We start from the raw sequence: 27,612 nt of genomic DNA on the forward strand, positions 1-27,612 counted from the left end.
TTCACAACTATATAGTTATCATACCTAAGATTTTAAATCAAATATCCAGTCAATATTAAAATTTTCCAGGTTATTCCATAAATGTGTATGTGGATATTAAAGTTTGTGATTGGCTTGTTTGAATTAGAACGGTAACAGGAAACAGGCACCATACTTTAAAGTGTCTCTTATGTATTGAAACATGTTGTTTTCCAACCCTTTTCTTGTCCTTGCAATTTTAAAAGCCAGGTGGGTTTTGTTTTTGTTTTGTTTTTTTTTAAGTTTTTTTAGTTTTTCCAGAAAGGGTTTCTCTATGTAGACTTGGCTGTCCTGCAACTCGCTCTGGAGACCAGGCTAGCCTCGAACTCACAGAGATCCACTTGCCTCTGCCTCTCAAGTACTGGGATTAAAAGTATGAGCCACCACTGCCTGGCAGACCAGGTGATTTTTTTTTTCTGTTGGGTTTCCCGAATTTTGGATTTTGCCAGTTGTATCTCAGGTCATAGTTTAATATAACAATTTCTCAATACTTACAACAATGTAACTATCTTTTAATGTAGTATTCACTGAATATTCAAATTGAAGTTAGATGCTATGTTCCAGTTAATGTAATAGTCATTGAATATTAAATTAAAGCTAGATGCTTAAAACCATCACAGGTATTTTACTGCAGAGAAGGTAGGCGTTTGGACCTGTGAAATCTTCAGAGTTGTTTCCAGATGGACATTTTCCAATTCCAAGAACTGTCAGCAGAGGTGAGGTAGGAGCAGAAGAGGAGGGGAATGATGAGGACTGAACTTCAGCGTCTTTAATATTCCTTTTGCTTGCCTCTTCTCGGGCCAAGAAATGTGTGCCTGCAGGATCTCATCCGACCCAGCTCTCAGCAACAAAAGGTCTGAGAGTTCTCTTCAATGGCTTCCTGTCTAGATTGTTACTTTTGTGTGTGTGTGTGTGTGTGTGTGTGTGTGTGTGTGTGTGTGTGTGTGTGTATGTGTGTGGGGAGGCACTTTTCACAGAAGCCTTCTGCATCTCTCATTCTCCACTGTGAGTCTGCAGTCATCAATAAGATCCTGAAGTGTAGCTCTTCACAGCCGATGGCTCCTGGTGGGGGTGAGGGTGGGGGTGGGGAAGGGCTCAGTCATCTTTAAGGGGCTGGCCACGGGGAGTTTGACCATGCTCCAGTGGGTATATGGGCAACACATATTGGACTTGGTGTTTTTTCTTTTTATTTCTTTTCTTCTTTTTTTGTGGGGGAGTTCATAAGGGTGGGGTTAGTAGGCTTGGGAAGACTGGGAAGTAAATGTGATGGGGTGTATTATATGAAACTCACAAATAATCAATAAAAATATTATGTTGGAAAAAGAGGGTTAAGAAAAGAGTCTGGTGGTTTTCAATATATGCTCAAAGATTTCTAATTTTTACCTTCAAGAGGTGAACCCTCCCCCCACCCCCCAAAAAAAAAACAAAAAACAAAAAAGTGAAGCCCAGTAACTCTCCACCTCAGTGGGGATTGGATTTAGTGATTCATTCCCAGTGAATAGAATCTGGGTGAGATGATGGTGCATGGCATTTGAGAAAAAGTAACAAAAGCTATTGCAGTTTTTTCTTGTTCTACCATTTGGATCAGTGATTTGAGGAGTATTCAACTCTTATATCATGAGGACACTCACTAGGCTTTATGGCAAGGACCATGTTGGTAAGAAACTAGATCTTTTTCCAAGATCCATGAGAGCACCATCTTGGAATAGGATCTTCACCTTCAGTCAGATGGTCAGATGACTGCAATTGACAAGTTAGCTCTTTGACCCAAACTCCAGCCAGGGTCCTCAGAGCTTACTGTTTGACTAGCTCCAACTTCAGATTTCCACCATTGGTCACCAAAGAATTGAGCTTAAGAAAGAACCGGCTAAGTCAGGTTAGAGAACAATCTCTCAAGGACTTGAGTTGGATCCTTGGGCCTCACAAGGTTGAAGAAGAGAACTGATTCCTGAAGGTTGTCCTCTGACATCCACTTTGGTACATGTATGTACAACACACACACACACACACACACACACACACACACACACACACACACACACACTCACACACACGGAGTGGGGCGGGGCGGGGGGAGAGGCTGGGCCTGCATGGACTTTTGAAATCTCAGATCAGAGCCCACCCCAGTGACACATTTCCTCCAACAAAACCATGCATCCTAATCCTTCTAATCCTTTCAAACAGTTCCATTTCCTGGAACTAATTATTCAGCTATATGAGCCTGTGGAGTCCATTCTTACCTAAAGCACCACAGCTCCTTCTCCTTGGTGGCTTCTGAAGTCTTAGGAATCTAGCTGAAGCCTTGTTCATCTTTTCAGTCTCAACTGCCTCTTCTGGAATTGGCATGTGGCATGTAGGAAAATAACCCAAACCACAGACATACTTCTTTAAAACATTATTTGTCTGTGTGTCCTTATATGCATACCACAACATGCTTGTGAGGTCAGAGAACAACTTAAGGGGGTCCATTTTCTCCTGCCTCGTGGATCCCAGGGTTCAAACTCAGGATGTCAGGCTTTTGCTGGCTGAACCATCTTACAGGCCCCAGACTTACTTTTTCCTTCCTAAGTCTTTTTGTTTTTCCTAGACAGGGTTTCTCTGTGTAGCTGTGGAGCCCATCCTAGAACTCACTCTATAGACCAGGCTGGCCTTGAACTCACAGAGATCTGCCTCCCTCTGTCTCCCAAGTGCTGGGATTAAAGGTGTGAGCCACCACTGCCTGGTGCTTCCTAAATCTTGGTTGTATATTACTTTACCACTCTTGGTAGTTTTCTAACATTTAAAAAGCAATGTTTTAAAGTTTTTGGCTAAGCTGGACCCGGTGACATAGTCCTGCAGTCTCAGTACTTGGGACAGTGGGGCAGGGGAATTACACACTTAACTCTGATTTGGGCTTCAGAGTGAGTTCAAGTCCAGGTTCAGCTTGAACAACTTCAATAAGACCTTGTCTTAAAAAAAAAAAAAGCTGGGATGTTTTCCTAGCATGTGTGTGTGTGAGGCCCTACCCTTGGCATAGCTCCAAGCACTGGTCCCTCCCCAAAGTCCAACTTTTCTATTATTTTTCAGTGAAAGAATCAGCCTCAACTATCTACCTCCAATATTAGCAGATGTGGAAATCTCTTAAAAATGGATGTTTAGTCAGATGTGGTGGTACATCTCTGTAATCCCAGCACTCAGGAGGCTAACACAGAGGGTCATGGCTTTGAGGATGGCTTGTGCCATAGTGGGATTTTGTCATTAAAAAAAGAATTTACAAAAATCTAAACTTGATCATATGAATGCCATTTAATTCCCCCAATAGTGTGGTGAGATGTTCTTAGCTGCAAGCAACATTATATTCAATAAATTATTATTCACAGTAGAGGCTTGTTTATTTCACATGACAGAGAGGTAGGTAGTACAATAGTGCTGTGGTTTGGTAAATTCAGTCAGTCACTGATGTCTTCAAGGACTCAGGTGTTCTGTAATTTGAGTTCACCATTATCAACATTCGGTGATTATTTTGTCTTATGGAACAAATTCATAGCTGAAACTTGTCTATTTCTGAGTAAGAAAGTATCTCAAAGTTTAGTACTTCAAAACAATAAATATTACCTCACACTTTCTGTGAGTCAGGAATTTGACAACAGCTAAATTTGTTTTAGTTAGGTGGCACACATCTGAAAGCTTGGGGATAGGAGAGTCCACTTCCAAGCTGGCTCCTTTAGAGCTGCAGGCAGCAGGACTCAGTTCTTCGCTTGCTGTTTAAAGGTATTGAGTGACTCACTGATAGATAATTACATGTCCACACGGTTGGGCTTGCCCGGCGGACTGCCTAACCATTTCCGGTTCAGAATAGCCAGCTCCGGGTCAGACATCTCGCGGGACCGGGACTCTGTGGCCTTACGTGGTTGCGTAAAGCGCGTGCGCAGCCATGTAATCTACGCGCATGCGTGGAGTACCCACAGGAGTCCCTGTACGCATGCGCGGCCCAACCTTTAAAAAGCCACTGCCATCTTGCATGAGTCTCTCAGTCTCTCTTGTCTCTCTTTCCTCACCCACGTGTGTTTCACACAGGCCTGTCACCTCTATCCTCTTTAATAAAACTCTTCTGTGGTCTTGTCATGTTCGGGACGTGTTCCTAGCGCCAAATAAATACTCACCATCTGGGCTACCCCATAAAACCATTTGAATGTCCCCAATACATGGAAGCTGCTGTCTCCAGAATGAGAGATCAGAGAAGTCGAGGAAGAAGAGGGAAAGGGGCAAAGGGGAAGTGAGGGAAAGAGACATAGAGGATAGAAAAAGAGAACAAATTCCATCGTGCATTTTATGGCCTAGTGTAGAAGTCATCCACAGTTACTTTCCAACATTCTATTAATTAGCAATGAGTCAGTAGTCAATACATTTACAGGTCTTGCTTTTGTTCACTGTTCTGTTGTTTTTCAGAACAGAAGACTTCCCTTTTAGCTCATTGACCTAAGTTGGGTCACTGCCCATTCCCAGACTAATGTGTGACAAAGGGGCATGTGGGGGATGGGATTACCAGACTCAGGCTTAGGTCAACAGTGATTTATCCCTGGTGCTAGGACATAAGCCTATCTTTGCTGAGCACTGGTCACTAGCCCAATGCTCTATTAAATCGGATTTCTGCAAGCAGTGAAATGGGCAGTAGCTACTGGGGAGGTAACTGACTGTAACGAACGGGTTTTCAGTTCTGCTAGGATGAAAACTGTGTCTTTAACATTTCTATAACACCCAAGGGATCTGCTCCATATTAGCCTTGTCTCACATGTATAATGGTGAGAGATTTCTTTACTTTCCTGTTTTTTCTGTTGTCACGGGCTTCTCATCTTAGGCTGTCTGTTTTTCACTGTTATTTCAGGCCAGGGATGGATTAGTGGGTAAAAGTGCAGCTCCTCTCTCAAATTCATGGCTTCTTTTTCTTTGTGTGTGTTGTGTACCTAAATATGTAATTACAACCATCCCGGTCTATATAAAGTTACTTGTATGTATATGATTGTGTACGATTTCAGACCACTTAGTATTGAATAACCAATTGGGGGCTCTAAGCATTCCTCAGTTGTCTGTAGCTCTTTGTCTCTTCCATGTCATGTGTCTTCTGTTACGCTATTTTTTTTCTTCTCCTGTTCTCTTAAAACCTATTTTCCCCCTTTGTGGACCTGTATCTACCTTCTCCATATATCTGTTTGTATAAAATCTGCATATGAGAGAAAACACATGCTATTGTCTGAGTTATTTTGTATATTATAGAAATTTCCAGAGATGGTCTGGTCAGTTACTCCTGGGTGTCAATTAGTGGAAGAGGTGGAAACAAGAACCAGGAGAATGAGGGAGAAGGGCTTACATTTCTCATGTGCCCTTCAACTTCCTAAGTAGCTATCCTGACTCAGACAGTAAACAAGTGCTTTACTACTGAGAAGCATCCTTAGCCCAAATTAGTGTCCGTAGAGATTTAAAGTTCTCTCCAGTGCTGGAGATCAGATCTAGGGCCTCTCGAATGCACTTTACCACTAAGCTACACTCACAAAGAAGTCTAAATCCCAGTGGCCCACGATGGAAACAATCACTTAAGCTCTGCAATCTTAGTTAAGACACTAAACCTTTGTCCATCAGTTACTTCATCTTTAATAACAGAACGTACTTATGCGTTTTATGAGCATTATTAGTTAACGTGACACATGCTGAATGTATTCACCATTACAATGAATAAGGTAACCACGGCAATTACATTGTATTTTTTATTATAAAAGGGGGCGGAGGGCCTGGTCCTTTTTTTACTTCTGAGAAGTTTCGATTACTAAGTAAGTCCTTATGTAGAATTCCATTCTGGAGGCAAGAAAACAAAAGATTCCAAAAGGAGCAAAGCTTTTGAAAAGGCCCCTGGGAATTCCACCGGGTGGGGCGGTGCTTTTCCCAAGGCAGTCCCGAGCATGCGCTGCTGAGCAGTCGCGCCTGGGCAGTTTGGCTGCACAAGTGGCCTCTGGCCATGGACACATTCCACGCCCACCCTGAGGCGCCAACCCACTTCTTCTTTAGGGGCCCGTAGGTGAAATCTTCTACTCCTCCCCTAGTCAGGAAGGTTCCCCCGCCGATCGCGTCGTGCTGGACGTGACAAATGGAAGTCGCACGTCCCACCAGTCCCTTGGAGATGGACAGCGCCTCGGAGCAATGGAAGCGGACCGGCCTTCTGGGCTGCGACCAATAGCAGCTTTGCTGCTTCGTTCTCTGGGAGCTGCGGCGGGAAGGGGCGGATCCAAGGGCGGGCTCAGGGGCGGGGCTAGGGGCGGGGCGAGCGCCCTCTGGTCCCCCGCAACCCGGCGTTCTGCACGCTTCAAAAGCGCACGTCGGCCGCAGTGCACTCCTCTTCCTCGGGTCCGGGCCTCTTGATCTCACCGTGTTGCCAAAATGTCGCTTTCTAACAAGCTGACTTTGGACAAGCTGGACGTGAAGGGGAAGCGGGTCGTGATGAGGTAATTCTGTACTGCTGCTGTCGTGCCCTCGGGGCTCTAGCACAGCCTCTCTGGCCCTGGCAAGCACGCTTTTCCGTGCACCCTTAGTTGTGCTTAGTTTTCAGCTAGGTCTCGGGGGTCCTGGGTTTGCAGAGCCAGGGGTGTCCTCACCTCGTTGGGGCAGAGACTGTCCGAGTTTGATGCTTCCTAACTGCTTTTCTTCCAGCATAAAAAGGGACCAATAGTGTCCTTTGGGGAGTGGATCTCACTGAGAAAAGGTTCAGATTCTCAGGACTGAATCTTTTCCCCATTTCTGAAATGCAGTTTCATCTCCTGTAAGGAGATGGGACCTAATGCTTATCCTCCAAATCTCTAGGCCCCAGTTGAGGGACCTTGAAAGGTCATTTAGCTAATTTCCCTTCCCCCACGTTCTTTGGACCATCCCTGACGAATTCGAAACCGCCCACGTTTCATTGGTCCCCGTACCAAAAGATTGCTTTCCCAGAGGATGTGGTTTTAAATGCCTCAGGAGTGGAGGTCTCTTTCCCTAAAAAATTATGGGTGGGAGGCTGAGGCCCACTGGATGAAGCTCTGTATAGCTTATGTAACAGGCCTCAGCAGCCGTACCTTGCCATTGGACTGCTAGCCTTGGGGTTTGCATCAGGGTTGTGACACATACAGGGTGTGGCGGCCCGGAGTTGGAGGCCTCTAACCTCACCCTCAGAGGTGGCTAGTAAAGCAGGATGTTAGAAGTGAGCAAGGCTCCCACGCACGTGGCATTCTCTTACTCCTTACTCGGCACACGTGGATCGTTGGTCATTTATCAAGTTGGCTTCTCCCTTACCTGACGGAATTCCTAGCGTGTATGGGACTTTTACCTTTCTACCTCTCATAACTTATAATGTGTGCCAGAGTGGAAGATGATGGTTAGATACGTAACTGATGCACTTGGCTGTTCGTGTAACTATAGGGCCCACAGATGGTAATTTTGAAGGGCCATAGGTAATCGCAGTGACTGCTGTGCCGGCTTGACCTTTTTTGGAAGCGGTTGATTGATTGGCAGTGTGTGAATGACGTAATCCCGGTCCCTTTCACAATTTGGGCCAGTTCGAATGAGGGCATTTTTCAGATAACAAGTGTAGGGGAGCAGAGGCTCTCCTACCTCTGCAGCGAGGAGTTAGAGAACTGTCCAGCCACATGTTTCATTGTAGCCAATGTTACTTGGCAGGTGGCCTTCCTTTTCTTGCTGTGCAGATAGCCAGAATCCAGTGTTCATGCAAAGCACTCGTGTTACCTCACATGGGATAGACCTTTGTAATCCGGATGGAGTAGAGATCCCAGCCAGCCTAGGATTAAAGGGCAGGTTCTAGCTCTTGATGGAGCTCCAGGGAAATGAGATTGACCCTGTGAAACTGAGAAGGTAGATAGTGGCCTGCAACTAGCTGAAAAGGTTTCACATATTTCCTTCTACCTCCGCTGGCTTGAGGTAGATGTGTGCAGCAGCTGAAAGTCTGTGGGACATTGTGTTGGTCACCTTCCTGTAACTGCAGTTTGGGGCATTATGCTCTCTTCCACAGGGAAACTGTCTTAAGGAATTCTGCTTGGGGGTGAGAATGGAGGAAACACATTTTCTCCCTTTGCACCAAATCAAGTTTCATTTAACACAGCTTTACTTTGAGCCTTGAAAAGATGGGCTGGTCCAGTTTTACTGTTCAAGGTTATTGAACTGGCAGTATGATGGCAAGTGATGGTCATGTGGAAAGTTATTGAACTATCAAGTTTGTGGCAGAGTCGGGACTAGAATTTGGGTCTCTTTAGCTACCAATCCAATTGTCTAAACACTTGGACATTGACCCAGGGACAGGTTGAAATAGACTTTGTGGGGGTTACAATCGCTGCCTTTTGTATGGATACATTGTACTTTTTTTTTTTTTTTTTGAGCTGAAGACTGAACCCAGGGCCTTGAGCTAAATCCTCAACCCCATTGTACTTATTTTTAAGGCCACACTGACAAGGTTGCTTTGTTTCCTGATTATTGATGCGTCTTGAATAGGGAGCTGCACTGCAGGCTTACATTTTAGAGGAGTCCAGGCAGCTCTGGCTGGCTGAGCTCAATACCTTTTTGTTTCAGTGCTTCTTGTGGTAGTTGGCGGTGCTTCAGAAACGGGGCCTCTGGAGCAGGCGCTGCAGAAGGGTACCCTTGTCTTCTGGCTTGTCTAGTCCCTCGGTTTGAGTTGGCAAGGGAAGCTGATGGTTGGGTTAACTATTCTCCATGTGCTGGAATCAAACACTAGGTATTTTATGCTTAAGCACCCCCAGTCCTTTTAGAGCAACTTTAAAATAGCCGGAAACCCCAACAGGTTCCACGGCTCAGCTTTTTTCCATTCCCTCCAACTCTAGTTGGTTTTACCAGGCCATTTGAGTAAATTTCCTGCTGAGTTTTGTCATGCTATTTCCTTTCTGTTCCCTCATAGGTTACCAGTCATCCTTTGCTGGTAAAGTACTTCTCTTTTTCTTGTACTTCCTGATTTTTTTTAATCCAATTTATTTTTTTTTCCAGCAGGTGGGTTTTGTTGTGACTTGCGAAGTAACAGTCCTGGTGGAAAGAAAGAAAATGGAACCACACCAGTGTAATTTAGCAATCAGACCATAAAGCAACAATGAGCAAGGTTCCTCTGAGTTCTTAGGAGAACTGAGCCTGGAATCCTGAGATTTCAGTAAAGACTTGCATTTTTTGTTTGTTTGTTTTTGTTTTTTTTCCAGACAGTTTCTCTCTGTAGCCCTGGCTGTTCTGGACCATTCTGACCTCTTAATTCAGAAATCCTCCTGCCTCTGCCTCTCGAGTGCTGGGATTAAAGGTGCTGCCCGGCAAGACTTGTTACTCGAAACTAATGTTTTTTTTTTAAACTTTTTTGTAATAATTACACATTTCTAGAAGACTGCAAAGATTGTACAGAAACTCAGTTTTTCCCAGTGGCTGCATAATTGTAGTGCAATGGCAGAAATAGGGATTTGACCTTGGTGTAAGGTCAAAGTTGTAGCATTTTATCACACATAGATTTGTATAACCACTACCTTAGTCTAGATAGAGCACTGTTGGATTACCATCAAGACGTCTCATGTTACTTGGTTGTTTGGTTATACCTTTTAATTCCTGATGATTACTGACCTGTGCTCTACTTTTAAAACTTTGTCATTTCAAAAACATGCTATATACGTATTCATACAATGTAACTTTCGGAGATGTACACTTACTCAACATTCATTTAATAGTTATCCAAGTTGGTACATGTACCAACAGAATATTCCTTTGAATTGCTGGGTGCTTTTTCACGATATGTGTGTACAGTAGTTGGAATCATTCATCCATCCATTAGAGGCTATCTGGGATGTTGCCAATTTGGGGTTTTTACAAAGGAAGCTGCTATGAATTTTTTTGCCAGTCTTGGGATGGTCACATGCTATACTTTTGGGTAAAACCCCTAGGATTGGGTTTGTAACCATTCTGCCACTGAGTGATCCCATCTTTAACCTTTTGAGGGATCCCCAGATAGCTTTCCAAAGGTGCTGCACCATTTCACATTCCTGTTAGGAGTCCATCAGTGATCAGTTTTTCTGCATCCTCACCAGTATTTGGTGGTGGTAAAACTGACTGGCAGAAATGACTATACTAAGGAGGGTTTTTAGCTACCACATGATTAAAACAGTGGGCTATAAGAAATTGCAATTTCCCCAGGAATCCCATGCTGGGAGAAGAAAAGCTTGGGCTATTTTTCAGCAGAGTTACAACCTTACAAAGACAAAGATAGGTAGGTCAGTGGTGAGCAGTGCCACACCTTGACCTTCAGATTGCTTAGCTATGGGGAGCTGCTCAGATGTGTGTATCTTTGACCCTGTGTTTGAACTACAGATTCCTTATGATGGATTTGGTGGGTTACTGGATTGCTTTGTGATGGTGACATTAAACCAATGTCTTTCTGATTGTTTTGCTATTAATGTGACTGTACTAATTGGCTTACTAGGGAAGGGTGGCTGAACCTGTCTTCTTGGGGCATAGACTATCACTCTGAGTTTGGTAGTCAGCATTTTTTAATTTTAGCCATTCTGATATATGTGGTGATACTTGAATTTGTCCTTAAGGCAAAACTCGATTATCACTGGGAAGTGGAAAAGGGTGCACATTATACATCAGAACAAGTGGAATGTGTAGGCAGGGTTCTTCCCTGCTTTGGAGTCCTCAGAAGAGAAGCTTCTGACAGTGAGAGAACTAATCCAGTTTTTCATCAGTAAGCTGATGCCATCAGGGCTTGGATGGAAGCCACAGATGTTTGGGTATTGCAGCCCAAAGGCATTTCTTCTTATTGGGTTTTGGGGGGGGGCAGGGAGCAGCACTATTTTGTCCATTAGCCTTCCTGGGAGGCTGCAGGAGGATCATGGTAGTGGGATACTTGATCTGCTTGGCCTGAACTTGAAGGCTGGCAAGGGCCTGCTCAGGATATTTCAAGAGGATGCCTTAGGCACCAGAAACCAACTAGAGTAGTGCCTTTTAATTTTAAAGGCTTTCTTAAATCCAAATCAAGAACTGTGTCCCTCAAGGTTCTTGGTGAGGTAGATTAGTGATCATGGACTAGAGGAAATCAGTGATCCGCAGGACTTGTGGTCACTGCTCAGACAGGAAAGACCAGTGGAAAAGACAAAGGGAAAAGATGGAGTTTCACAATCAAGGACAGTAGCGATCCCCCTAACTGTAGTCCCTTAGTGACTGGTACTAGGTGGGGTTTTTTTTTTTTTTTTTTTTTTTTTGGTGATGTCTTTAATATGGTTGATCTTTCAAATAACAATTAAGTTTGGGGAATTGTTAACATATAATAGCTAACATTTGTGGGAGGCAGAGGCAGGTGAATTGCTGAGTTTGAGGCCAGCCTGGTCTACAGGTTGAGTTTCAGGACAGCCAGGGCTGTTACACAGAAACCCTGTCTCGAACACTCCCCTTCCCCTTAAAAAAAGAAAGAAAAATTAATTAAAAATGGTTTGGGGATGGATATATTGGTACATTAATCTAATACTTAATCCCAGCATTTATTCAGGACATGAAAGGAAGCTAGACTACATAGTGAGTCTGTCTCAAATCATGGCAGATGAAACTTAGACATTAGCTGGGTGGTGGTGGTGCATACTTTTAATCCCAGCAGAGCCAGGCAGACTCTGAGTTCGAGGCCAGTCTGGTCTACAGAGCAAGATCCAGGACAGGCACCAAAAATCAGCCACCATACAGGCAGTAGTTCAAAAGAATTGGTTCCTAATGGTAAAATGGGGCCGGGGATCTATGTATTGTCCTGGCCAGGGCCCTGGGTTCAATCTCCAGCAGTAATCTGTTAGGTCAAAAGGGAAAGCTTTATAGTATTAGCTTTCATTTTGATCAATGGGCTGAGGCACATTTCACTCCTTTTTTCCCTCAGGTTCTTTGACAGTGACTATGTTGAAGGGCATTGTGTAAACTGGATACTCGAGCCTAGTTTTTTTCCTATTTTTTTAAAGATTTATTTTATTATGCATACAACATTCTGCCTCCGGGTAATCTTGCATGCCAGAAGAGGGCACCAGATCTCATTATAGATGACTGTGAGCCACTATGTGGGTGCTGGGAATTGAACTCAAGACCTGGAAGAACAGTCAGTGCTCAGTTTCTTTTCTTGGGGATGTTGTTTTCACAAGGAGCCAGAATCAGTATCAAAATTTTTTTTTTTGGTTTTTCGAGACGGTTTCTCTGTAGCTTTGGAGCCTGTCCTGGACTAGCTCTGTAGACCAAGCTGGTCTTGAACTCAGAGATCCACCTGCCTCTGCCTCCTGAGTGCTGGGATTATTTATTATTTATTTATTGTGTATACAGCATGTATGGCCTGAAGAGGGCACCAGATCTCATTACAGATGGTTGTGAGTCACCATGTGGTTGCTGGGAATTGAACTCAGGACCTCTGGAAGAGCAGTCAGTGCTATTAACCTCTAAGCTGTTTCTCCAGCCCCCTCAAAATAATTTTTGTCACCCCCCAGACTGCTACAGATATCATGAGGCTAAATAGAAAATACCAGGCTAAAATAGAGAAATATATTTAGGTGTAATTGCCTTTAGCTTCCTGGGTCTCCTGAACAAGTTCTTGTAGTTGGAAATTCCTTTAAAAATTATTAGCTACATAGCTAAAAAGATACAAATCATATACTCAAATTACTATGAAATGAGCACGTATGTGTGAGGAATGTGAAGCCATGCCGCAGAATCAGCATCTGGCCTGTTCCCAGTGACTGCGGTCACTCTTGCCAGTGACCAAGTACTGTCTTCATTTAATGTTTTTAAAATGACATTTATTCTCTCTCTCTGTGTGTGTGTGTGTGTGTGTGTGTGTGTGTGTGTGTGTGTGTGTGTGTGTACATATGTACATGCACATGCCAAGGCACAGGTGTGGACTTCAGAAGCCAACTTGCAAGAGTGCTTTTCCTTTTTCCACCCCCACCCATGGGTCTTGGGGATAAAACTCAGGTTGTCAGGCTTGGCAACAAATGCCTGTACCACCTGATCTATCTTGCCAGCCCTCTGTCTTTTAATACCTCTTATTATTTTTAAAGGGGAGATTTGAACTTTTAACGGTTCAGACTTTTGAGGGACTAAGAAGTTGATGATGGCTATGCAACTGAGGCCTTTTTCTTTCCTAGGGTGGACTTCAATGTTCCTATGAAGAACAACCAGATCACAAATAACCAAAGGTAAGATCACTACCAAACCCGGCCTGGCTTTAAGATGTAGGAGTATATGGGGTGCAGATTTCTTTCTCCATACTGTGTAAGTACATCAACCGAAGCCACATGATTTTGGGTCTTTACTAACCTGCTTTCTTGTCAGTGTGGGAATTTAGTTCTTCTAAATTCATGAAAAATATTGGAAAAGAATCACTCTACTCCAGGTGTGGTGGTGCATGACTTTAATCCTAGCACTTGGGAGACAGGCAGGCAGATCTGAGGTTAAAGCAGCCTGGTCTACAATGTGAGTTCTGGGACAGCCAGGGCTATAGAGAGACCTTGTCTCAAAAAAAAAAAAAAAAAAAAAACCAACAAAAAACCCATGAGGGTGCATGCCTATAATCTTAGTGCTTGCAAGGCTGGATTTAAATTGAAAGTCATGTGAGCTACGAAGCCGTTTCCTGTCATTCTAGGCTGTCCAAAAACTTGCCTCAACAACTAAAACAGTGAGTGGACATGATCAACATACATTGTATGAAATTCTTGAAGAATTAATATAAATATTTTACAACAACCAAACAGAACCCCAGACCACTCCCCCACCCCCCACCCCCCGTTTAAAAAAAATCCTCCATGACCAGCAAAAACATCCTGAGAAAGTACTCCTTGTTTTGAGAAAAATTTCAAAGATTAGTTGACTTTTCTTACAAAATGAAGTATGCAAGAGAATGAGTTTTAGTTTCAGTGATTTTTAAGCTTACATGTAGATTTACTAGAGTTTGTTACAAGGAGCCCAGATAAGGCATTTTTTTGGGGTGTGTGTGTGTGTGGATAGTTTGGTCTGCCTTTGCCTCTAAAAAATAGAATAGACTTCAGAAGAAACACGTTTAGTTTAGCTCCCTGGTGTCTTGGGTACTAGCTTCAGAAGCAGAATTTCCTTGTAAAGATTTATTATTATATGAGAGAGAGAGGTTGAGGGATTATGTGTATGTGCATGTGTGCACAAGGGCTGGTTGCACTGTGTGAACTTGCCTGAGGAGGCCAGAAGAGGGTATTGGATACAGTGGAGGCAAAGGGACAAGTGGTTGGAAGCCAGTTGATGGCTGCTGGGAACTGAACACAGGTTCTCTAGAATAGCAAGCCTTAATCCCTGAGTGATCTCCCTCTAGTGCCCTGCAGAAAGAAGCAGATTTTGTTTCCAGAACAGTGCCTCTCTCCAGTGCCCTGAAAAAGCAGATTTTGTTTTCAAAATCAGAATTTTTAAGTTATAGTACTGTTTGTTGTTGCTTCTGAGAAAATTATATAAGAAAGATTTTATTTCAAAACATTTTTCTGAGACAGGGTCTCAGCTTCTGATGGGCATGAGCTTGGGGTCCTTCTGCCTCAGCCTTCCAGGTATTGGGTTCCAGGCATATGCCACAATGCCTGGCTCTTTATTTTAAATTAATTTTTTTTAAAATTTAAAATGAGTGCTCTGTCTGCATGTACACCTGCATGCCAGAAGAGGGCACCAGATCTTATTACCGATTGTTGTGAGCCATGATGTGGTTGCTGGGAATTGAACTCAGTACCTCTGGAGGAGCAGCCAGTGCTCTAACTGCTGAGCCATCTCCCCAGCCCCAAATTAATTTTTTTTTTTGAGACAATGTTTCTCTGTGTAGCTTTGTAAAGAAAGATTCATTTTTATTTTTATTTTTTGGTTTTTCGAGACAGGGTTTCTCTGTGTAGCTTTGCCTTTCCTGGATCTTGCTTTGTAGACCAGGCTGGCCTTGAACTTACAAAGATCTACCTAGCTCTGCCTCCCGAGTGCTGGGATTAAAGGCATGTGCCACCACTGCCCGGCTAATTTTTTTTAAAGATTTATTTTATGTGTATGAAGAGTTTATTTTGTGACTGAATGATACCTTATTGTTCCCCTAGCAGATGAATGGGGGAAGTCTTCATTTTAGCCATTGTGAACAATGCTACTGTAAACTTGAGTGTACAGATGTCTTTTCTTGTATGCTAATTTCATTTCCTTTGGGTGTGTACTAAGTGGCCCTGGTCACAAAGGTATCCTCGACCTAGCAAGGGAACAGGTGTTAGCTATCATTACCTGGCTTATAGAGAGTATAGAAACAGCGACCAGCTGTTGTCAGAACTGAGGGATACTTGAAAAGCCAGGGTTGGTGTAGACATCGCCTCATTTGCTGTGCTACTGAGGATGATCTTGAACTTCTGATCCTCTTCTCCCTCCCATGTGTTGGTCACAGGTGTGCCCAACCATGTCCTGCAGCTGATTATCCCATGCCAGGGAAGAACTTCAAGTGAGACACCTTGCCAACCCCTACAAGCTAAGGGCTAACCTCCCAGGCAGGTCCTGCTGTAGACTGCAGCTTCAGGCTTGCTAAGTTCTTTTCTGCGTGTGGAACAGGTCCATAATGAGACTATAGTTCCAGGTGGCAGGTTTATAGCATGTCTTATCTTAGGGAAACAAATGAATTCTGCAACTTGAGGAAACGTGGAAAGAAATGACGTTTTACATTTTACGAAGTCACTAGTTAACAATAGTTCCCCCTAATTCCTAGGAAGAACACTGTTCTATCTTCTGTCTTCTTTGGTTATAGGATCAAGGCTGCCGTCCCAAGCATCAAATTCTGCTTGGACAATGGAGCCAAGTCAGTTGTCCTTATGAGCCACTTGGGCCGGCCTGATGGTGTTCCCATGCCTGACAAGTACTCCTTAGAGCCAGTTGCTGCCGAACTCAAATCTCTGCTGGGCAAGTAAGTTCAGGGCTCTGGTGCTGCTGAGCTCGGGGTGGTGAGGTAGTCTGATTCTCAGCAGTCGGGCATGCTGTGGCTGGTTCTCAGCTTTCAGGCTGCTCTAATCTTCATTTCGTGCTCCTCCCTCCCCCAGGGATGTTCTGTTCTTGAAGGATTGTGTGGGCCCAGAAGTAGAGAATGCCTGTGCCAACCCGGCAGCTGGTACTGTCATCCTGCTGGAGAACCTCCGCTTTCATGTAGAGGAAGAAGGGAAGGGAAAAGATGCTTCTGGGAACAAGGTAGGACCTGTGATTTTGAGGCCTGAATTTGTATGAGGCCATGATTAAAGAATAGTGGAGGTTCACCTTGATTTGCCCAAACCCCTTTTAAAATGGAAGTATAACACACATGTAAAACTGTACAAATGTGGGCCATGGATGTAGCTCATGGTAGTGTACAATGTCCTGGGTACAGTCCTCAGCACCTTAGAACAAAAGCAGTTGTTTAGATGTACATGATGAATTATGAATTAGCACAGAGTACACCCACTATATACTCACTACCCAGTGAAGGAATGGAATGTGACCAGCGCTGCAGAAGCTCTCTTCCTGTTCACTTTCTGAAATACCTTTGAAAAATACATCAATTAGGCAGGTAGATCTTTGAATTCGAGGCCAGCTTAGTCTACAAAGCGATTTCCAGGCCAACTTTTTTGAGAAACCCTGGCTCAAAAAAAAAAAAGGAAAAAAAAATGAAAAAAAAATACATGAATGCTCATGGGTAACTAGAGTATTTGGTGAGCGTAATGGTCATGGTAAGATTCCTTAAGGCATTGGACTTAAGACTTTCCTTTCTTGGGTAAGGTAGGAGTGGTTGGAGACAAGGTCTCATGTAGCTCATGTACTGTGTAGCTCAGGCTGGTCTTGAGCTTGAGGTAGCCTAGGACGCCCTTGAGCTCCTGATTGCTCTACCTTCCAATGCTCGGCCTCCCACCTGACTCAGGGCATTTGAATCTCTGTAAGATAAGTAGGTACAGGTGTCATCCTCATTTCCTAAGGAAACAAATCTCAGAGAAAGAAGCCTGGGTTTCAGAAAGGCAGCCATTTTGCTGAAGTTACTGAGTACTATTGCTGGGCTTTATAGTTCAGTCCATTAGATCTGCAAGCTTTTTTTTCTACAAAGAGCCACGTAGCAAATGGTGGAGGCTATGTGGCTCATGTAGTCAACTGCAATTGTGTACAGTCTGTTGGAGCTATTCACATGCCATTGTCACATAAAAGCTGTAGATAATCCACAAGACTGGTCACTAGGCTTGACAACAGGATTCAATTACTAAATGTTAGCACCGCCTCTGAGTATGCCTTTGGATTTGCCCTTTGGTAGTTAGTTAGCCAAGGGCAGTTCCTACTACCTTGCACTCTTTGGGTCTTTAAAGGTGAAAGAACAAGATGCTCGGAGGGTATATGTCAGTCCCCTTTTGACTTCTGACATTTCTTAAGGTCATCTGGAGTGCCTGCTTTCAAGCAGTTTCTTTTCTTAGCAGCGCAGGCCCCGAGCTGGCTCTCCCCTCCTTTGGCGTGGTCCTGTTACAGTACCACTCTATGCTAACCTAAAATTCGGGTGCCCTTTAAAACTGAAACTCAAGATGCCCAAACTCTAGTGCTTAGAAATGGCAAGAGGCAACTGGAAAGGTGACATAGAAGGTTTTATTCAGGAATCAGTGAACTGACTGATAGGCTCTGACTTCATTTTTAGTTAAGTCACTTGCTGTTCGCCCTAATGGCTTAGAATGCCTGAAATTGCAGGAATCCAGTCACAAGTTCAAACTGGACACAAACAAAATGAAGACAAAATTCAGTGTTTTTTTTGTTTGTTTGTTTTGTTTTTCCGAGACAGGTTTTCTCTGTGTAGCTTTGCGCCTTTCCTGGAACTCACTTTGTAGCCCAGGCTGGCCTTGAACTCACAAAGATTGGCCTGCCTCTGCCTCCCTAGTGCTGGGATAAAAGGCGTGGCTACCACTGCCCGGCTCAAAATTCAGGTTTTTTTTTTTTTTTTTTAGCACTGGAGCTGAGGGCCTATCCTAGGACCTTGCACTTGCTAGGCAAGCACTCTACCACTGAGCTAAATCCCCAACCCCCAAAATTCAGTTTTAAAAGTTGATTTTTGCAGGTGAGTGTGAGCTCCAGTATGGGTTCTGGAAGAGCAGCAAGTGCTCTTAACCACTGGGCCATCTTTCCAGCCCCATAATTGAATGTTCAGTGTGTTCAAATTGGTATTTTTAGAATTAACATTGCCTTCCTTATCCCCATTGGCAAATCAAAAATGAGGTATATCCTGATAATTTCTATGGCATCTTTTCATGAAAAGCTTTGAATTTATCCTATATTCTTTTTGTTTTGAATTTTATCACATGCACTTCGCATTTGTGTGTGTGTACATGCATGTATGATTTTCAGGGGGAGGTAATGGAGACAAGAAATGACCAAAGGACCTGGAATATTTAGGAGAAAGAATAAACCCTGTTGCTAATAGTAAAACTTGTCCTACTAACTTAAAATCCTCAAGATGTTCAAGAGGATGCTTGGTGGACTGAAATGCTTTTTTTTCTTTTTCTTTCTTTTTTTTTTTTTTTGGTTTTTCGAGACAGGGTTTCTCTGTAGCTTTGCGCCTTTTTCCTGGAACTCACTTGGTAGCCCAGGCTGGCCTCGAACTCTCAGAGATCCGCCTGGCTCTGCCTCCTGAGTGCTGGGATTAAAGGCGTGCGCCACCACCGCCTGGCCTGAAATGCTTAAAAGTTGTTTGTGGAGCAATCAATATTTCCTATGTTAGATTTTCCTCCTCTTTAAATTTTCCTCTGCAGATTAAAGCCGAGCCAGCCAAAATTGATGCTTTCCGAGCCTCACTGTCCAAACTTGGGGATGTCTATGTCAATGATGCTTTTGGGACTGCACACCGAGCCCACAGGTACCGAAAGCCTTATCAGTAATAGGCAGAGTACAGTGATCTTGGGCAGCTCCTCCTCAGGCCCCTCTCCCACTTCCCCTCTCCCCAAGATCCACTCCTGTTTCCCATGTCAAAACAGCAAGTCTCCCAGGGATAGCAACTGGACACAGCAGAACAAGTTACAATAAGACTAGGCATACCCCCTCTTCAAGGCTGGACGGCAACCTAGTAGGAGGAAAAGGGGCCCAAGAGCAGGCAAAAATGGGAAGATTTTAGTCTTTTATTAAAGCAATTAGAATTTTAGATTACAGAATGGTACTGGCCTGCCATTCATTTATTTGTATTGGTGTTAAAATGAAACAAAGTACTTCTGGGTATGGTGGCATACATCTTGAGTCCCACAAGAACACCCAGCTACACAACTTTAACCACATACATTAGTATATGCAGAGGACATAACTCAGACCCTGACCTAACTGAGTGTTTTAAATTCCATCTCAGTCCATTGCTTGTTTTACCCTTGGTCATAAACTTAGTCAGAAATGTATCTAAGATGTAAATGGCTGAATTGCAGTTTAAGGATGAAACTGTGGTTTGCCAACTGATGAAAACATTTTAGTGATAAGGAGCTGGCTTCTGGGTCTGGGAAAAAATGGTAGAATTTGACTAGATTTTGAATAAATTTGGTTGTTTTTTTTTTTCCTTCTAGCTCCATGGTGGGTGTGAATCTGCCACAGAAGGCTGGTGGATTTTTGATGAAGAAGGAACTGAACTACTTTGCCAAAGCTTTGGAGAGTCCTGAACGACCCTTCCTGGCTATCTTAGGAGGGTATGAAGAACACCTTGGGACCGTGTTTTAAATAGTGTTAGCCTGGTAGTCGTCCATAACATGGGTGGTTTATGGTCAGATAGCATAATCACAATGGGTAACTGAGGAGAATTTAATAAAGAGACTGTAGACAGGTGAGGGTGGGGTTTAGGGAAGGCCCTGCCATCATCTGGGTTTATTAATAGCCATCAGCATCTGAAGATAAAGAGGATTCCAGAGAGATAGTCCGTGGAAAAAGGCAGTCTGATTTGCGTCCTCTGGTCTTTAGTCAGGGGATGTAGGGCTAGTCAACTGGTAGAAGGAGCCAGGGGAAGATATTTGTGCCTTTTCTTCAGTTTATGCCTGGACACCCCCTGCATGCACCACTTATTGGCCAACATCCCTGGGAAAGCAGAAGGCATGTGAGCCTCTTAATGCGGTCTATGTAGGTCAGGTTGGAGGGACAGAAGCATGTAGAGAAGGCCAGAAAATGGTTCCACAGGGAAAAACGGAGGAGAATGATCCCTTGAAGGTGCTCAATCTCTGAGGTTCTTCTTTTCCCCTTTAAGATAAGGTCTCACATACCCCAGGCTAGCCTTGAAATTGCTTTGTAGTCCAGGATAATCTTGCCCTGACCCTCATACATCAATTTCCTGAGGACTACATAGTTGGGCCATACTCTGGGCAAGGTGTTTGTTTTTTGAGGCAGGGTTTTTCTGTGTAGCTTTGCGCCTTTCCTGCAACTCACTTTGGAGACCAGGCTGGATCTCACAGAGATTGGCCTGCCTCTGCCTCCCGAGTGCTGGGATTAAAGGCATGTGCCACCAATGCCTGGCAAGGAGCTTCTTAAAGCAGTTCCAAAGCTGGTAGAGAATAACTGGAAACTTCCCTCTGTGTGCTTAAAGGATCATTTAGATGTAACTCTCCATATCATGTACCTATTATGTTTCTTCTTATGGGGAAAGGCAGTTTCTTCTTATGATAGTTTAGCCAAGAACTTTCAGAAGTGAAGGTTGGGTGGATACATTGCACATAAAGTAGGAACAAGGAACTTGGACTGCTTGGATGAGAAAACTGCCTTTAACTTGCCAAAGCTGTTTAGGCATCAGCCTCTTTCTGGTTAGAGGACTATGACCCATCTATGGGATGTTTTTTCCCCTTCCACATGACTAAGCACACTCAGCATTTCCTGATGAAAATTGACTCTGGAACTGGGTGTCAATTTCACCTAGCATAGTTGCTCTCTAGGCTTCATGAGTCCTGTTTCAGAGTCCTAAAAATAACCCAGATGGGTGTAGGTTTTTGTGTTGTCTTGTAAAAAATGTTAGTTCCTGGAGACATCAAACCTTTTGTTTACTGATTTAAAAGCATCAGACTCTTGTCTCTGGCTTCTCTTCAAATTAGCATTTGAGCTGTCTGGGTTTGCTTCTTAAGTTTTCTAAAGATCTAGAATATGGAAGTGAATGTCAACCACAGGTTGTGTTCAGGTTTTAGAGTAAGACTGAAATATAGCTGTCTTCCATTAACCACAGGGCATATGTTGTAAGATCTCTGAACACTTGAAGCCCAAGGATAGCATGCATCCTAAAGATAGGCTATGGTGTTTCTAGATGTACAGGCTGCAGGCAGAGAGACAGATAGACGCTGGGCCTGGCATGGGTTTTGGATACCTTAAATTCACTCCTAATAACAAGGCCAAACTGCCTCATGCTTTCCAGAAGTTCAGCTGGGGACTGTGCATGCAAATATGAGTCTCTGGAGACCATTTCCAGTTACTAATCAACAGTTACTAATCTGGCAATCTGGGCTTTGTGAATTTTGGATGGGGGTGTGGCTGATAAGGAGGTTTCATTTTTTTCTGTTTTTTGGTGCTGAAGATCAAACCCAGGGTTTTACACATGGAAGACATGCTCTCATGCTTAGCTATACCTTTAACCTGAGAATATTCTTTTTAAGCCCTTGTTCTGGAGCTGCTTTCAGAGGATTTCTTCAAAGCCTGGAGTGATGGAGAAACATGGCCAAGTTAGCGCTTTTGCCACTTTGGGGCATTTCCTTCTCTCCAGCTGTGTCTCTGAGTTTTAGCACCACACTCACCAATCATGTGCTTTGTGGTGATGACTCTTGCTTTCCCTTCTAGAGCGAAAGTTGCAGACAAGATCCAGCTGATCAACAATATGCTGGACAAAGTCAATGAGATGATCATTGGTGGTGGGATGGCTTTTACCTTCCTGAAGGTGCTCAACAACATGGAGGTAGGAAACCCATGGCAAGTGGCTGTGAAATGGCTTCTGTAGTGATAGCAGTTTATGTGAGTCCTAAAAACATTTTCATTTCATCTGCATTACTTGAGAGGATGCTATCTATGCTCCCTACGGTGTTGAGTCAGTCATGTTCTCAGTATAGAGGCTGATCTTCATCTCGCCTCTCTTGTGCAGATTGGAACTTCTCTGTATGATGAAGAAGGAGCCAAGATTGTCAAAGATCTCATGTCCAAAGCTGAGAAAAATGGTGTGAAGATTACCTTGCCCGTTGACTTTGTCACTGCTGATAAATTTGATGAGAATGCCAAGACTGGCCAAGCTACTGTGGCCTCTGGTATACCTGCCGGCTGGATGGTGAGTCAGTTGGGTGTTGGGTTATATAAGTGGTCAGAAAATTGATTCATCTAACATTTTTTTGTGGCATTGGAGATCCAGCTGAGTGTTTCACAGATGTTAAGAAGTGCTCTGCTACTGAGCTGTGCCCTTTCCTCTCCAACAAACGTTTTATATTAATAATTTCCATGGGACTGGAAGAGGATGGGAAACATTGTAATGGGCACTTGGAGGGCAATTGCATGGAGTAATTGCTGCGAAATTCTTCAGTGTTTGTTTAGCACTATGTGCTGGAGATGGCACTGTGCTCTTTCATCGTTTGAACTGTTCTGGACCACATGGCTAACTAACTACAAGCCATTATAAGTAAACTTTCAGGTCAACAGGGTGGCTCACAAACCCAAGGGGCCTGAGCTCTATTTCTAGACCCTAAACCGATGTGCCATTACACCTGGCCTTCACATGTTAGTTTATTAACTGTATAAAGTCACATCTTTATATGTTTATATGCTTGTTTGCTTTCTATTTTTCATCTATTAAGACATTTTTCTGTTTCCTTGTTTGCCAGAAGCATCATTTTTGGAAGTTGTTTTAAAAAGGCAAATTTGGGATCTGAAGAGATGGCTTAGCGGTCATGGGGAGAGTTAGGTTCCTAGTACCCACATTGGGTGGTTCACAGCCACCTATAATTCCAGTGCCAGAGGTCCAATGCCCTTTCTGGTCTCTGGGCCCCCATATACATGTGGCATATACACATGCATGAACATAAATAAATCATACGGACTGGGCATGGTGGCACTCACTCACCTTTAATCCGTGTATGAGTTTGAGGCTGGCCTGGTCTACATAGCAAATTCCTGGCCAGTTGAGGGTGAATAGAGAGGTCCTGTCTCAAAAAACAAAACAAACAAAAAAGAGGTAAATTCTTGAGCCCTATTTTAGACTTACTGAATCATAAACCCTAGGAGATCAACCCACTGTTTTTGACCGAGGCTTCCTGGAGATTATGCTCCATACAAGGTTTGAACACAACTGATCTAGTTCAGTGTGTCTCAGTCTCTATTGACATCTCAGATTCTAGCTGTGGCAAGGCTGTTGTTTGTGGCATATGTAAAGTATCACTAGCTTCAAGGTGTCAGTGTGTTCACCCGAAGCTGCAACAGCTGAAAACATCTGCAGACATTGGCACATACTGGTCTGATAGGCAGAATAGAATAGCTCTGGGTGAGAACCAATGAACTACATCTTAGCTGCTATTAAGCAACATGAGGTTTTCCTTTATTTGATCCATAAAGTAGAATGTTTTTGTCAAAGGGCATATACACACAGGCTGGAGGATGCATTTTGATTCTACTAGAAACTTCTGATGTTCATTCAGAGTTACATTATGGTCTTGGTAGAGGTGATATTTGGTGCTAGTAAGGTTTTTTTTGTTTGTTTTTTAGTGTTTTGAGACAGGGTTTCTCTGTGTAGTTTTGGTGGCTGTCCTGGACTAGCTCTGTAGACCATGCTGGCCTTGAACTCACAGAGATCCTCCTGGCTCTGCCTCTCGTGCTGGGATTAAAGGCGTGCGCCACCACTGCCCGGCATAAGTTTTTTTAAAAATAGTTTTTCAAGACAAGGTTTCTCTGTGTAGTTTTGGGGCCTATCCTGGAACTCACTGTGTAGACTAGGACCAGCTCAATGGCTGAGTAGGTAAAAGCACTTGCTGCCAAGTCTGACAACCTGAGTTCAATCCCCAGGAACCACTTTATGGAAAGGGAAAACCTACTTTTCCAAAACTGTCCTCCAACACACACACACACACACACACACACACACACACACACACACACACACAAATGAATAAAACTTAAAATATGACTATTTGTTTTTACTCTTGGCTCTTTGGGGGCCTGCCATCCAGCTCCCAAATAAATCACATAGACACTTATTCTCACTTAAAAATTCCCAGCCTTAGCTTGGCTTATTTCTAGCCAGCTTTCCATAAATCTTTTCTTTCCATTTTAAAGTGTGTCTGGCTGTGTGGCTGGGTGGGTCGTCCTTTCTTTTTTTTTGCTCCTTAATCATGTTTTTTCTCTTTCTCCTATTTATTCTCTCTGCCTGCCAGCCCCACCTATCCTCTCTCCTGCCTTGCTATTGGCCATTCAGCTCTTTATTAGATCAATCAGGTGTTTTAGACAGGCACACTAACACAGCTTCCCAGTTAAACAAATGCAACACAAAAGAATGCAACACCTCTTTGCATCATTAAAACAAATGTTCTACAGAATAAACAAATGTAACACATCTTAAAATATTTTATACTGGGTGGTGGTGGTGCACACCTTTAATCCCAGCACTTGGGAGGCAGAGTCAGGAGGATCTCTGAGTTTGAGGCCAGCCTGATCTACAGATCGAGCTCCAGGATAGGCACCAAAACTACACAGAGAAACCCTGTCTGGAAAAAAAATCTACAACAGATTTTCTGTGTAGCTCTGGCTGTCCTGGAACTCACTCTAGCCCAGGTTGGCTTTGAACTCAGAGATCCACCTGCCTCTGCCTGTGAGTGCTGGATTAAGGGCGTGCGCCACCACCACCTGTGGCACTAGTGAGTTTTCCTAACAGTTCATCCTTGATTCTACCCTCCAGGGCTTGGACTGTGGTCCTGAGAGCAGCAAGAAATATGCTGAGGCTGTGGCTCGAGCTAAGCAGATTGTTTGGAATGGACCTGTTGGGGTATTTGAATGGGAAGCTTTTGCCAGGGGAACCAAGTCCCTCATGGATGAGGTGGTAAAAGCCACTTCTAGGGGATGCATCACTATCATAGGTAAGGGGTCCTGTACTAACTAAACTCACACTAATGCAACGTGGCTGAGCTGTATTCAGGGGAAGGCAGAGGGGGCTTTTCTGGGACTTGTTATGGGTAAATCTCTAGCAGATAGTTCATGGAGGTATCAATCATAGGGGATCCTTGTGAGATGGAGTGGGAGAGTTTTTATTAGCTACATTTTGGGTTGGGAACCACACTGTTTTACAGTTTTGGTGCCAAAACATTTTTCTCTGGTCTTCATTCAACAGGTGGTGGAGACACTGCCACTTGCTGTGCCAAATGGAATACAGAGGATAAAGTCAGCCATGTGAGCACTGGGGGTGGTGCCAGTCTGGAGCTCCTGGAAGGTGAGGTTATTTTGTGTTTCTTTGAAGGCAGGGTGGGGAACAGTGGAGAGCTTTGGCCGCTGTCAGTCAAGAGTCACATTAGCTAGATAGCACAAACAAAGCACCTCCATCCACTTGGCGGGAGGGGTAGGTAGAAAACACGTTTTAATTGACCTGGGACCCGGAATGCTGGAGTTTTTGAACTCCTGCCCTATAACCTAACAGAGCTGGCATTTTATCAGGAAGACACAAGGGCAGATGTAACTTAGTGGGTATTATAGTAATGCTGTCTGTGTGTGTGCTCTCTCAAAAACAGGTAAAGTCCTTCCTGGGGTGGATGCTCTCAGCAATGTTTAGTATTTGCCTGCCTTTTGGTTCCTGTGCACAGCCCCTAAGTCAACTTAGCGTGTTTTCCACATCTCCATTTGATGTTAGTGCAAGATTCAGCTAGTGGCCGAGATGCAGCACCAGGAACCCTTAAACAGTTGCACAGCATCTCAGCTCGTCTTTCTGCATCGGGATTTGTCTACATTCTTCAAGATCCCACTTAAGTTCCTTAGTGACTAAAACCGTTGTGCATTCTAGAGTGCATCTATTTATATTCTGCCTGTAAAAGAAAGTGAGCTATAAAAGCTTAGTTCTCTTTGAGTAGTCTCTGGTTAGCTTTGTCACCGTTCATGACTGGCATGGAAACGAGATGAAATTCCAGCTGTAGGTTTGGAGAAGTTGATGATCTATTAATAAAGATGTCCACCGAAACTGGAGGTTTCCTGTCATACTTTGTTAGGAAGGATGAGAGTAGAATCTATGGATTTTTGAATGGAAGGATTGGGGCTGCAGTAGTGGGGAGGTGGGGTTAGATAAATGCCTGTTCCTTATGAAAGCCTGTTTTTGCTGTTGCTTTTGTCCCCCCCAAGACAGGGTTTCTCTGTGTAGCTTTGCGCCTTTCCTGGAACTCATTTGGTAGCCCAGGCTGGCCTCGAACTCACAGAGATCCGCCTGCCTCTGCCTCCCGAGTGCTGGGATTAAAGGCGTGCGACACCACCACCCGTTGCTTTTGCTTTTTTTTTTTAAAATTAATGTTGGATACCATAATTTCAAAAGCCAAGCCTTGAACAAAACTAACCAAAAGGAGCCCCAACTCATTTTTCCCATTCTTGATTCCCATTTCCTAGTGTGACCATTGTTTTTTCTTCTTGATTCCCATGTCATGGTTTTAAGTACTGAGACTTTCAAACATGTCTGTTAATTTCATAGTTTGAAGAATGGAATCAACAGCCTCTTTTCCACCTACACTTCCTCATTCACAGTATTGTTTGCCATTGCTATAAATTAGATCAGAAATTTACATTATGAAGAATCTGGGCATGGTGTTTGCTTGTAATTCCATCACGTGGGTAGCAACTAGTTTAAGCTAATCCTTGGCTACATAGTGAGTTAGAGGCCAGTCTTGTCTAGATGAGATCCTGTCTCAAGCCCTAAGGTTTACATGATGATTATAAGTGCTATAAATACATGTATATAGTATGCTATATATTTGTCATTTTAATTTACTTTATAATTACCAAATTTTTCTTGCTGGTCATGATGCGCATATTTTGATCCTAGCACATCATAAGTTCCACATTAACCAAGGCTACAAAGTGAGATCCTATCTCAAACCAGAAAAATAATATAATTTTCTCATTTTTACAGGACTGATTCATTCCAACATCCACTAAAAGTATGAACATTAACTGTATTCAAACATGTCAGATTTTTTTTGAGTTTAGAAATTGGTGCCTCTCGGCTCCAGTTTTACTGGCTGCCCTAGGTTTGGTGTATACTTGTTGCTCAGGGCTTTCCTGTGTCCTTCTGGGGAGGGTTCATGTCACCTTGGAAACCCTTGTTTCCCCTCTTTCTCAGTTTACTCTTTTTTTTTTTTTTTTTTTTTTGAGAGTTAATTGTGTAGCCCTGGCTGGCCTGGAATTGATCTAGCTCCGGCTGGCCTTGAACTTGCAGTGATCCTTCTGCCTTTGCCCCTGGAGTGCAAAGGAAGGCATCACCATGCCTAGTTAGTTTCCTTTTTATGAAATCTGGACTTAATTTCTTCCTGAGAAGGACTGCCAAGGAGGAAGGTCTGAGACTTGGTCTGAAATATCTGTTCAAATCTTAAACTTGATTGCTAATTTGGCCATGCTTTTGTA

General features: G+C 43.5%; 1 protein-coding gene across 1 annotated transcript; it reads left to right on the forward strand.

The window, feature by feature from the left end:
* Positions 1–6,278: 6,278 nt before the first annotated feature.
* Positions 6,279–26,185, forward strand: Pgk1 (phosphoglycerate kinase 1). Its single transcript, XM_036175309.1, has 11 exons — positions 6,279–6,491; positions 13,179–13,229; positions 15,809–15,964; positions 16,098–16,242; positions 18,804–18,907; positions 19,596–19,715; positions 21,832–21,946; positions 22,130–22,309; positions 24,920–25,097; positions 25,349–25,447; positions 25,743–26,185. The coding sequence occupies exons 1-11, from the start codon at positions 6,427–6,429 to the stop codon at positions 25,781–25,783; spliced, it is 1,254 nt and encodes a 417-aa protein (XP_036031202.1). The 5' UTR covers positions 6,279–6,426; the 3' UTR covers positions 25,784–26,185.
* The last annotated feature ends 1,427 nt before the right edge of the window (positions 26,186–27,612 follow it).

The sequence above is a fragment of the Onychomys torridus genome, chromosome X (assembly GCF_903995425.1).
Source record: "Onychomys torridus chromosome X, mOncTor1.1, whole genome shotgun sequence".
Classification (NCBI taxonomy): Eukaryota; Metazoa; Chordata; class Mammalia; order Rodentia; family Cricetidae; genus Onychomys; species Onychomys torridus.

Excerpts from the sequence above, each read along its gene's own strand:
- Pgk1 (XM_036175309.1), top strand. The coding sequence starts at position 6,427 with ATGTCGCTTTCTAACAAGCTGACTTTGGACAAGCTGGACGTGAAGGGG. Across the intron at positions 6,492-13,178 it reads GGGAAGCGGGTCGTGATGAG|GGTGGACTTCAATGTTCCTA; the intron begins GTAATTCTGTAC and ends TTTCTTTCCTAG. Across the intron at positions 25,448-25,742 it reads CAGTCTGGAGCTCCTGGAAG|GTAAAGTCCTTCCTGGGGTG; the intron begins GTGAGGTTATTT and ends TCTCAAAAACAG.